A 12,637-nucleotide genomic window follows, 5' to 3' on the forward strand; every position below is an offset into this window, starting at 1 on the left:
GACCAACTCCATTCGATTCCACCAGTAAGACAAATTACATGGCGCCAGTTTTCTCAAACTTAAAATTTGGTTTGATTGACTCGTCAATGCCCTGGAAATGGGATAGCGTGCCACACGCGATACCCTATTTCTTTACTCTTACTTTTACTTTTATATATTTTTAGCATGGAAGGACACTTGTTTCCATGAGTTTTCCTTCCCTCCATCGATGCTGTTTTTTTTTATACTTCTTAAAATAAATGACATGATGATCTGAGTAATTTTTTTATATATAAATATGCTTCTTTTCTTCTCCTTTTTTTTTTTTGTAATAAACAGTCAATGGGACACTTTTTTCTTCTTAGTCAATTAATCTGTAAAAAAATTATTTTAAAAATACCCTTCTTTTCTTGTAAAATAAATAAGAGATGATCTCTAGAATATCAGTATAAATTTCAATTATAAATAGCTTGATGCTTAATTTTTTAATGGGATCGCCATTTAATTCTTGATATAAGTTCTTTTTTTTCCCAACCTTTTAATAATTTTAAAGATATTACTATATAACAACTTTTTATTCATATAAGGGTAATTTTGATTTTGTTGGTATGGCTTGGATTCTAAACTCAACATTGTTGTATATTTTATTGTGTTTATTTTTGAAAGATAAAATACTCGTTATCTAATGTGGGATTTTGGGTGTCATTTTAATGTACCATTATGATTTGATTTTGTATTTGTTTGGTAAGGTTATATATGATATTTTTACAATAAATTTTTTTAATTAAAAATATATTAAAATTATGTTTTATTTAGATTTTTTTTGTTTTCAACATCATCACATTAAAATCATTAAAAAACATTTAAAAAAACATTAATTGACCGGTTGAAAAAACAGTTTGAAAAGCATTTAAAATAATAAGTTCAACCACAAATACAAATGCTTTGATAGTCAATTTTCATAATTATTTGTGAAGGTAGGGAACCTCATAATTTAGAACCGGTTTGAAAAAATAGTAGTATTTTTAGATACTATTTAAAAATGTGTTTACATTGAAAAGATATTAAATTGATATTTTTTAATTTATTTTAATAATATTAATGTGATAATTTTTTATAAAGTGTGTTTTTTTTTCCTTCTCTCAAACTAGAATAACTGAAATAAAAATATTTATTTAACAAACTAGATTCTAGAACACCATTAGTTGCTGAGCCTGCGAGCGTAGATACCACCGCGCAAGTGAACACGCGCATATGGGTAGTTGAGCAAGCGACAAAAACTTCTGTAGTGAGAAACGAAAAACTCACCTCCGGATTGCGGCTTGACTGTTGACTCTGTCTCCAACCCATATGGTAAGGCTTCATGTATACCCACGCCTTTTTCTCTTCCTTTCCGGACTTGGACGCTCCCCAATTTCACGTTATGGTTAATGGACATGCCGTTTTCGGCAATTTTAGTGCAGGCAAAGTTGGGGACCTTGTAGCTAAGGAGTGTTTTATATGGGTTGATCCTGATAGGGGTGCCCTACAAAAGAAGGGTAATTTTGGGTTTGTAAATGCAAAATGAAGTTATATTATGTTAATTTAACCTTCTATTTTTAAAATTATATTTATTTAATTTTTATTTGATCAAAAAATCATGTTAGCCTTAAATTACTTCTATCATATTAAAATTATTATTAATTAAAATAAGATTTTATCCACATCATCCATCTTTTCTATTTGTGCTTTATATATATAAAACCAGTGGACTCTAAAAAAAGCAATTCAAACGTATTATAATAAGGAATAATTTTGATAGGAGAAGAAATTGCGATACTATAATATTTAAATATAAAGATTATTAATTTAGATTTATTGTTTTATCTATTTTAATTTCTTCGAAGGGTTTTCAAGAACTATCAATTATAAATATCATCAATCAATTAGGGACTTGTGATAAGGGATCAGATGTGTCTCGTAGAATTGAAGAGCTGGGAGATACTTTGCCAATGCAGATGGATGGTGTGTCGTGATCGACAAGGAGGCTGGGTTGGTTCTTGTTAATTTTGGCTTACCTTATGATGAATCTATTTAAGGATATATCGATCCTCTCTTGGAATATCCGTGGGGAACACAGATGATGGCCTCATTAGGCTAGATCTTGATTTACGAAAAGAATACAATGAAATCCTGCTGCCAGAAGAATTATTATGGTTCCAAAAATCAAGGGAGAAGTGGGTGCGCAATGGTGATAGAAATACTAAGTATTTTCACTCTCTCACGAACATTAGAAGAAGAAGAAGAAGAAGAAGAGGAAGAAACTACATTTGTGTACAGATGATGCAAAACTGCAGAAGGAAGCTGTTAACTCTTACAAAAACCTGTTTTGCTGCACATATCCAGTTGATATTTCTGCCATGGATGGAGTTGATGTTCCAAAGCTGTCGCAGAGGGGTGTTGCTGATTTATTGAAACCAGTGACCAAAGATGAGGTTAATGGAGCTTTATTGAGTATGGATTCTCTTAAATCTCCGGGTATGGATGTGGCTTCCAACCTTCCTTCTTCAAGATTTATTGGGATGTGATGGCCGATGGGAGATGACGTATGGAGGCTTGTTCACATGGCGTTTGAGAAAGGCAATTTCAGCTGTAGGATCACAGAAACACTTGTAGTCTTGATCCCCAAGGAAGAAAGGCCTCCAAACTTTAAGCAATTTCATCCACGAAGCCTCTGCAATGTAATAAAGGTGTCGTTCAACAGGCTGCGTCCTTACCTAGATGCTCTTATTGGTCCACTTCAAAGCAGTTTCATTCCTGGATGTAATACAACAGATAATATCTTAATTGCGCAAGAAGTGTTGGTTGAACCATATCGAGTTGCTTCTTCGATTGACTTGAAAGAAAATTCAAAGTTCTATGTTTTCAATGATAATTTTATTGATATTGACGAAGAGGAGTTAAATGTTGTTTTGAGCTCTACTGAACAAGTAAATGTCGATGAAGATGATGATATCCATATTGAAGATTGCGATGAAGGTGACGACTATTCAATTGACGACGAAAAAAAAGAAAATTCTGACTAACTATCAAAATGAAGCCATATGTAAAATATTTTTTTCATATAATATATATTATGGATGATATATTTTGTAAAGAAAAATATTTATTTTATAAGTTTGTATTGTTTAAGCGCTGTTGTTATTGTTTTGTGCGATGAACAATTTATCATTTAAGTGTTAAGGTAAATAGGCAATACAAACATCATCTTTCTTGTACAATGCACTATCACCGACAGACTCATGGTATTTCATAGAGAGTTGGAAAATATTTACTAGAAATGTCACAATCACCAACAAATTTGCAGACAAACTACCATTCATCGGCATTTCACAGACAGTTGAAAAAAAATTACTGAAATGCCATAATCACCGACAATGTTGCAGACGGATTCCATTTCATCGGTATGTTGTCGGTGGGTCAAAATTACCGACAAAATCACCGACGGACGGTGCGAATTCCAAAGGGCAGGGCATTAAATGCATCTCTGACCGCGTTAGTTTGCCGATAGAATTACTGACGGATGACGAAAAATATGGAGGGTGATTAAAAATGATGGTGAGAAATTCAAAAGTTACCGACGGATTTTCGAAACATCACCGACGGAATAATTTAAAATAATATTTTTTTTACTTCCCGTCGATGAATTCATCAGTAAAACTGCTCTATAAATCCTAGCGATCGCCTATTCAGTTCATTTTTTCATCTGCTCCGTTATACCCTTTCATTTTCAAATTTTTTCCTCTCATTTACTTCAAGACTTTTGTTTGTTTTGCTTGTAATTTCTGCTTGAATCTTCATCAAATTAAAAGATATGTGTTTCCTCTACTTCATTTTACTTTAAAGATTTTTTTTTCTTTGTTTTAGCTATTGTTATTTTAGTTATGTTTTTTTTTGTTTTGGTGTATTTTTATAATGTAGATAAAATATTGAAATAAACACATTATTAAGGTAAGCATATTTCATTCCTAAAGTCTATAATTTTTTTAAAAAATTTATTGAATATATTTTATTGTTTGTATTGCCATAATAATTGAATAATTTGTTGAATTGTAATTGTTAATGTTGAATTTGCCTTAGAATTAGTAATTGAATATGTTGGAATAATTAGTACTTTTAATCTATTATTGCATGATTTGTGTTTAATTATTTCCATTAATTTTAATTGTTAGTCTAGAGTTTTGTTTTTGAATTTATTGGCAATATTTTATTGTTTGTATTGCCATATTAATTGAATAATTTGTTGAATCGTAATTGTTAATGTTGAATTTACATTGTAATTAGTAATTGAATATGTTGGAATAAATTTAATTGTTTTCTCTCAATTTTACTCTATTATTGCATGATTTGTGTTTAATTATTTCCATTAATTTTAATTCTTCGTCTAGAGTTTTTTTTTGAATTTTTTGAATATATTTTATTGTTTGTATTTCCATAATAATTGAATAATTTGTAGAATTTTAATTGTTATTGTTGAATTTACTTGTAATTAGTATGGATGTTATTTGTATAGATGTTATGTTATATGTAAGATTAGTATAGATGGGGTCAATTGGTTGTGGCTATTGTCATTATTTACAGGTTTGAAAAGTTTGGGTAGTCTCCAGTATAGGAGAGGTGCCGCCAAATTTGTTTTAACATTTGAATTTAATTATATAATTATTTGTATAAAATTGTGTAGATGCGTAGAACAAAATCCAAAGTTCGTTGCTCACGTATGGTCGCAACTAGCTCTTCTAGCAGCGAGGATGACATACCCTTAGGTGCCTGTCAAGAAGAGGGACTTGCGCTGTCAATCGATGTTGCCTTTTCCAGCGCAGTTTCACAACGTAGAGACGGCGTGCCTTCGCAACGGAATCAATTCACCCGTAAGTACGAGGCACAGTGGAAGGACAACCTTTCAATGTAAGTTTGTTAAGGTTTTTTTTTTTTTTTTTTAATTATAACATAATTTATGAACAACTAGTCAATATTTCATTAATTTAATTTATTTTCAGGTTCACAAACATTGATGCCGCCCGAGTAATATCATCGGCGTTTAAATCATCAATGGAGATTCTATTATTTTAATAGAGTCAAGTATCCAGACATCCTAAATGGATACCTCAAATCGATGCATGGTTTGATAGATTTGAAGTTGATGTTAATTTCTAATTTCTAGCTTATTTATAATAAATTATTAATATAATTGTAAATAAATTATTATTTTTATTTAAATTTATTTATTTATACACAAGACAAATTCGATTGGAACAGTGTGTATGACACTATTGTGAGGAGGGTGTGGGAAAATCACACGGTAAATAGGTAACATCGAAAACAATACAAGGTTTTTTTTAGAAAAAAATTTATGTTTCAAAATCTAATTTCTCGCTATGGAAGTAGGTTGCGTGATTTTTGGTATGAAGCATAAAAAAAGAAAAAAAAAACCCGCGAGAGATAATAGTTTCCAAGGCTGGAACGACGTGGCGGTTTAGAGGGATTTCAAATCGATATACATCCCGACAGATATATGGCTGTAATATCTTGAGAACGTGACATCTGAGCGGTTCACACGAGCTCATGGTCCGGTGCTAGCAACCGGAATCAGCCAATTCATGGCTCAGTAACAACGCACACCGGTGGCTCTGTTTTGTTTGTTGCATATGCGAAACGGACGGTAAGATTAATTTAAATGAAATATATTGTCGGCATTTGATAGAGAGCAGGAAATGCCAATTGTATCGACAAATTTACAGACGGAGTGTTTTCGTCGGCCTTTCACAGTAGCTTGGTGCAAATGCCACAATCACCGATGAATTTACAGATGGATAAATTATGTTGGTATTTCACACACTCACCGACAAAGTTACCAAGGGATATAGTCCGTCGACATTTTACCAGGAGCTGAAATATATTTATTGGATATGCCACTATCACCAACAGAATCAATCCATCGGTATATTTCAAGCGGGAAATTTTTTTTTGGCGCACAATTTTTGTCTGTAAAACCATCGGTAATTTTTTTTTTACCGACCGACTTAGCTATGGAATTAGGTATTACTGACGAAAGGAAAGCCGACAGATGGTTTCTGTCGGGGATGTCGTCAATAAAAAAATTACCGATGAACTCTAAATCATAGATCGATAGAATAGTTTCGTCAGTAAAACTGTGAAATCTTATAGTAACTTAACTATTTATTTTTTAATTATTATATACCTAATATGCAAAAAAAATAAAAAAATTACTCATGCATATTTAATGAAAACAATTTATATTCTTTTATTGTTTTGATAGATTTTTGAAATGATTTTATCATATTATTTTGTTTTTGTTTTTAATCATGAAAAAATATTCAGATTTTTTTTTATATTGTTTTATTAAAGCTTACCTTTGAGATCATAATGTATTTTTATTTAAAAACAATGAATACAAAAAGATGCATTAACAAGAGAATGAAGTTTAGATTAAAGAAGTTCATTTTTCTTTCTTATTTCAAATGATTGAAAATTCTTTTATTTTAATTGTTGCAACCTTCATTCAAAAAAACTTTTGCTGATAAAAAAATAATTGGTTTTTTCTTGGATAATATATACTAACATGATATGCATAAGTTTTATAATAATTTTCTCATTAATATTAACTTAGAATAAAAAATATTTATTTTCTCTTTTTCCATTAATATTAATTGTAGATTTTTATTTAAGTTTTTCAGATTTGTTGTTCTCGTATTTTTCTTGTTTTTTCTTACACAATTGTAGAGAGATAATTGATTCATAATTTTTAATTGATATATGTTTTCTTGATCATAATCAATTTTTGCTTAAAGCAATTACTTGAATAAGAAAATTAGTTTTTTTTTACTAGAAATATATGCATTTTCCTTTTTAGTTCAAATTATTATATTTTTTCTTGATTTTATCAATGAAATATGATACTATAGAAAAAAAAAATCATTCTATTGTCGAAACAAAAACAAATTACATGAATTAGACATGTTTTGAAAAAAAAAAAAAAACACATTTCTACTTCATGGTTTTGTTTTGTTTGTTATCTTTCTTGTGAATGTTAATTTTTACTATCTTATGATTAAATAAAAATTAGATTCTAAAAAGTAAAGTTATTAAAACTTGTTAGCTCTCCATGACTTAGGTCATAATTTGAGCAAACTAACCCAATTTGACCATAATCAATCTAAAATGTTAATGTTTTTTTTTTTAATAAAAAAATATTTTTTTTTTAAATTGATTTTTTATTATGTACTAAATAATTGACAAGCGCTATACTATAGGTAGTAGCAATTTTTTTAACATGAAAAAGATTATCCAAACATACTAATGTTTAATAAAATAGATGCATATGTTTAATAGAATAGATTAGTGGAGCCAAAACACGAGAGTGCCTGCCTTTTCTTGCAAGTAGGCCATCTTTTTTCATGAAACACAATCCATGGAGGTTAAAATGAGACAATAAATGCTAAAAAAAAGTCTTAACGCTAACCACAAACTAAGTTGTGGAGTTGAGAATCAGATGTATATAAAGATCGTTGATCATGAGTTGTAGGGAGCTCATTAATTTCTAAAAAAACATTGTTTTTCTAAAATACAAAGGTGATGATATAACTTTATTTTTATGAAACTATTTTTTATTTAATTATATATAAAAAAACAATGATTGAAATAAAACAATCAAATATAATTAAAAAAAATGGTTATAATGAGCTTCTAAAAAAGAATACTTGTTAATGTTCAAAACTTTTTTTCTATAATCTTATTTGAAAATAAAGTAAAATTTGAATGGCATTTAATAAAATAAAACCTAAAATATATCCTTAATTAATTTAATATATTTTAACTTGATTAATTCTTAAAAAATTAAATTGAAATTGTTGGAAAATCATAAACAAAGCTAGGAGAATAGGTCTAGAGTTTTTTTTTTTTTTTTTTTTTTTTCAAAATTGGGCAAATAATAATTTTTTTTTAGATGAAGCATTCTCAACAAGAACAAAAAAATACGTTGTCTGCATGCCAAGTTTTCAGCATCGAAGAGGTGGCCAAAAGTTTGGGCAAGAGTTTCACTTAAAACACCTAAAAACAATCCTCATATTACCCTAATAAACCAACTCTTTAACTCAGGAAACACCAAATCAATAAAAAAATATATAAATTAAATTAAAATATATTTTTTTCAATCTTAATTTACTTTTTTTCAACTACACAGAAGCATAAAAACATCTTAAAACACCAAATTGTGTGTCTATACGCGCTTGCTTGCTTAAGCGTAGCGACCCAGAAAAGTTGTTCACAGTAATGCTCTGGACCGTCCAAGCTGCGATGTAGTGTAAAAGAAAAGAGTTGTTGGGCATTTGCTTAAATTTATCTACTTTCTTGCATGAATCCAAGTTCTCAAGGTGTGTATGACCTCTTCTTACTCAGAACAACAAGAAAGCGTACAAGCAGCAATTGATACACCGTTACTCAGCACGTCATTCCCTCTCCGGGAGAGGTCATTCACAATATCTTTATCGCGTGCACGTCTCATTCTTCACACACACACGTATGAGAGATCATTATTTAACACGTTTTTGCTACTATTTTAAATTAGCTAGAAACAAAAAAAAAATGTTGTTTGTTGTATAATTAAACCTGTTGGTATTTAAGTTTGAATAATTTCGTATAGAGTTTAATAAGTTTGATTACATTGGCATATATATTTGATTTTTGAGGCATACACACACACACACACTTCTTCAGGTTTGTTTCGATTGCTGGCATGTATTATAAATATCGACATCTGAAAATATATAAGAAAGCTTGGGAGCACGAAGAGAGTAGAAAGGAAGCAGAAGATCATCAGATTATAGAGTACACCAATTAATTTTCCTGTTTTACGTTGTGGTTGCCATCAATTACTAGAGGAAAAAAGACGTTAAGAGAATCGGTTTGCTGGTCGTTATCCCACTTTTTTTCTGCGGTGTTGCTCTCTAAACAATGGCCAAGCATGAAAGCAGGAATGTTACAGAAAACATTTCAATGGTTCTAAAAACCGGATGGCAAAGAGCCAATGTTGTGGCTCTCCTAGCGGCCTCACCATTCACTTAGATACTCGAGAGATAGAAATCTTGCCCAACAATGGCGAAGCATGAAAGCAGGAATATTTCCTAATTAACCCATATATATATATATATATATATTATAGGCACAACAAACTTGCAAAATCTTGCACTTTATATACCTGTTGCCCGATAAGGGATCTACCATAACATTTTTAACATATCGAGAGATAGAAATTATATATCAAAGGGAGTTTTTTAGTAGTTTGTTTTCGCCAGCATATATATATAATGGCATCGCCATTGAAATCTATATTAGCAACGTTGCTGCTTTTAGCCATTGCATTGCCTGATTGCCAGGCAAAATCTAAACCTTCCCTCTTAGGGAAACAAGCCATTCACCATGCAATTGGACGACAAGCCAACCACGTTGAACTTCCCAAACGCCATAAACCAAAGTTCCGGCCTGGCCCATGGAAGAAAGCTCATGCAACTTTCTATGAAGGCGGCTCAGGAACATTTGGTATTGATGCCTTCTTTTCCCTTTTTCCTTTATCTTTACCCTACTTTACAAGTGATCGATGATGATCTTGCTCACCTTACAAAACGACCAAATCCAACCTCCAATATGAAAAAAGAAAAAAATGGACTCTTCTTTAGCGAAAATTTCATTCAATATTGTGAGGCTGCCTGCCAAGAGCACTATGATGAGAACATTTTTCTATATTTTCATAAAAAAATTGGATTGTAAGAAGAAGAAAATCATCTCCTCACGCATCTGACGACATTAATTGTAACTACAACTAGATTATTTTCATTGTTCCTGGACTAACTTATAAAAAAAACATTTTTGTTCAGGGGGAGCATGCAATTACAAAGATGTTGCAGGCGAAGGCTATGGCATGAATACAGTTGCACTGAGCAGTGTTTTGTTCAGAAATGGACAGGCTTGTGGTGCTTGTTTCGAAATCAAGTGCGCTGATAGCCCTCAATGGTGCAAGCTAGGGCAGCCATCTCTCATTGTCACTGCAACTGACCATTGCCCACCAAATCCATCTCTCCCAAATGACAATGGAGGCTGGTGCAATGTGCCACGTGAGCATTTCGATATAGCCAAGCCTGTATTTAGTCAGCTTGCTGGGTACAAGGCCGGCATTATTCCAATCCAATATCGCAGGTCATTTTTATGACTTTTCAATCTTTTCACATTTAGCAAAATTATACCATTTAGCTGGCCAACTAGGATGCTTGGATTGAGTTTCTTAATTAAAAGGGTTCATTTTCCCTGCAGGGTTCCATGCAAAAAGCAAGGAGGTATTAGATTCAATATATTGGGGAATCCTTGGTTCTATCAGGTCATTGTGTGGAATGTAGGGGGAGCTGGAGATGTCATTAGTGTTCAAGTGAAGGGTGATGACAAGCTCAAGTGGACGCAAATGGAACGAGATTGGGGGGCAACTTGGAAAACCAGTGCTATTTTGCATGGAGAGTCGCTGTCCTTCCGTGTTAGAGCAAGCGATGAGAGATACTCGACTTCATGGCATGTTACCCCTAAAAACTGGCAATTTGGCCAGACATACGAGGGCAAGAACTTCAAATAGAGCGCAAAAAATATTTCGGAAGGGAAGTTATTTGTGTCCTGGTTGCTAAATACGTAACGTTTGCAGGCCATGGACAAACACATCTGGCTTTATAATAACAGAATCAATAGAATTCAGCATATAGGCTAGATTTATTTATATTTACGGCCATTGTAGTGATACTGACTGCAGAAGAGAATAGCGATGCAACTGGCATCACTTGTGTTTACAAGACAATATGAAAGTTTTTTTTTTTTTTTACTAGCTTTGTTATCCACAAAGTTTTCCCATCCCTTCTCTTTTTGTTCTTCAAGCTCTCCATTTATTACAATAATGTTTATGTTTCCCAATATCATCACTACATCATCCTCTGGAATATTCATAATCAAACATAAGCTAGACTTGATACAATGCTGTCATGTGTAAACCTCTCCTTTTCAGTGCAGATATGTGATGGGAGACATCCAAAGTGAAGTAGAATTATAAACTGAGCGATTGATGAGAACAAAACGAAATATCACGTTCAACGAAATATCACGTTCACCTCATTTCTGACACCATCTCAATCCACAACATGGGCCTAAATGAATATACGTTTCAGAATTAAAGATTGATGAGTCACCAATTTTAACTTAATTTTTTATAAATTGAAAAGGGTTTTAAAATAAAATGGGTTTGGTAATTATACCTAATTTAAAACACTTGGATTTAATTGATAGTCAAACCCAAGATAGCTTGAAAAACATGCCAAACCCAAGGTAGTATGGATTTAGCAAACATTCTAGACCTAAAACACTTGGGTTTTACATTTAGTTAAACATAAAGTAACATAAAATCTGGTGAGTATATCACACCCAAAACACTTGGGTTTGATAATCAACCAAACTAAAGGAAATATGGGTCTGGTGAACATGGCAAACCCAAAACACTTAAGTCCAAACCCAAAACAACATGATATTTGGCGACCATATAAAACCTAAATGATACAACCATATTATTCGATAGTTTCACCCACATTTAAATAGTATTTTGCCTATTTTTTATATATAAAATACCTTGATAATCTTTGTTTTATGTTTTAAAGGCACTTTTGGATGAAAGATGCAACAAGGAGTAAATTGGAGGTAATTAACAGATTTGACTTTCAGTCGATGTTTTGTGCAAAACGTGAGCTCTAGAGGTCGAAATGAAGTTATTCCAATGGCATTAAAAAAACTAACATCCATACCTGTCTAGAAATCTAAGGCAAGAAAATAAAATAAGGAAGAGCATGGAAATCGCAACTTTCAAAGTCAAATATCGCAATCTGCTAGTGTTGACCTTCGGTCATTCCAACTTGAATATCTAGAGCTACAGAAGCCTAATTGATGCAAACTTAATTGTTTTGGATTTCTAACTCAAAATACTATAAATGCTCAAATTTCAGCAAAAAACGATGCCATATGAGGGAGATATGATTTTCAAAAATAACAATTGAATTTTGCCAGCAAACAGGTTTCGTGAATAAACGAGTCCAAATTACGTTCTGAAGCATTTAAACCGATAACCAAGTTTTTATTTCAGCAATTTAGCTTCTCTAAGTCAAAGCTTGAAGATTTTATGCAAGGCTATTCCTTCTTTTTTAGGAAAATAATTATTGAAATACTTAAATATAAACAGTCTACTTAAGATAAGATTATTTTGTAAAATAGAGACTAGGGTTTATAGGATATAAAAAGAATGAGAGAAAAGAAGGGGAGCAACCAGCCAAGAGGAGAAAAACACCCCCCTCCTCTAAGAAACTCAAAATTATGCATTCTTCCTTCTTTTTTATTAGTTGATTAACAAACATGCACACTTTTTCTTGGTTGCAAGGACACGAAAACCTTCGGATTTCAAGAACTGTGAGATTTATTTTACCTTTTCTTTTTAGTTTATATGATATGAATATGTTTATTCTCATATTGCTTATTTTATCTATAATTGTTTATTTTAATTGCTAGAGCGGACTCTAAGTTATTATTGTAA

The 12,637-nt window shown here is 31.7% G+C and overlaps 1 protein-coding gene across 1 annotated transcript; it reads left to right on the forward strand.

Moving 5' to 3' along the window:
* The first annotated feature begins 9,341 nt into the window (after positions 1 to 9,341).
* LOC118044991 (expansin-A4) lies at positions 9,342 to 10,791 on the forward strand. The gene is made up of 3 exons (XM_035053463.1): positions 9,342 to 9,573; positions 9,909 to 10,227; positions 10,342 to 10,791. Exons 1-3 carry the CDS (start codon positions 9,342 to 9,344, stop codon positions 10,649 to 10,651), a joined length of 861 nt encoding a protein of 286 aa, XP_034909354.1. The 3' UTR covers positions 10,652 to 10,791.
* Positions 10,792 to 12,637: the final 1,846 nt, after the last annotated feature.

This window comes from Populus alba, chromosome 16 (assembly GCF_005239225.2).
Source record: "Populus alba chromosome 16, ASM523922v2, whole genome shotgun sequence".
NCBI classification, from domain to species: domain Eukaryota; kingdom Viridiplantae; phylum Streptophyta; class Magnoliopsida; order Malpighiales; family Salicaceae; genus Populus; species Populus alba.

What these genes read in the sequence shown, in the direction of transcription:
- LOC118044991 (XM_035053463.1), top strand. Translation starts at nt 9,342, where the DNA reads ATGGCATCGCCATTGAAATCTATATTAGCAACGTTGCTGCTTTTAGCC. An exon ending in AGGCGGCTCAGGAACATTTG is followed by an intron (nt 9,574 to 9,908) that starts GTATTGATGCCT and finishes ATTTTTGTTCAG; the next exon opens with GGGGAGCATGCAATTACAAA. An exon ending in ATTCCAATCCAATATCGCAG is followed by an intron (nt 10,228 to 10,341) that starts GTCATTTTTATG and finishes TTTTCCCTGCAG; the next exon opens with GGTTCCATGCAAAAAGCAAG.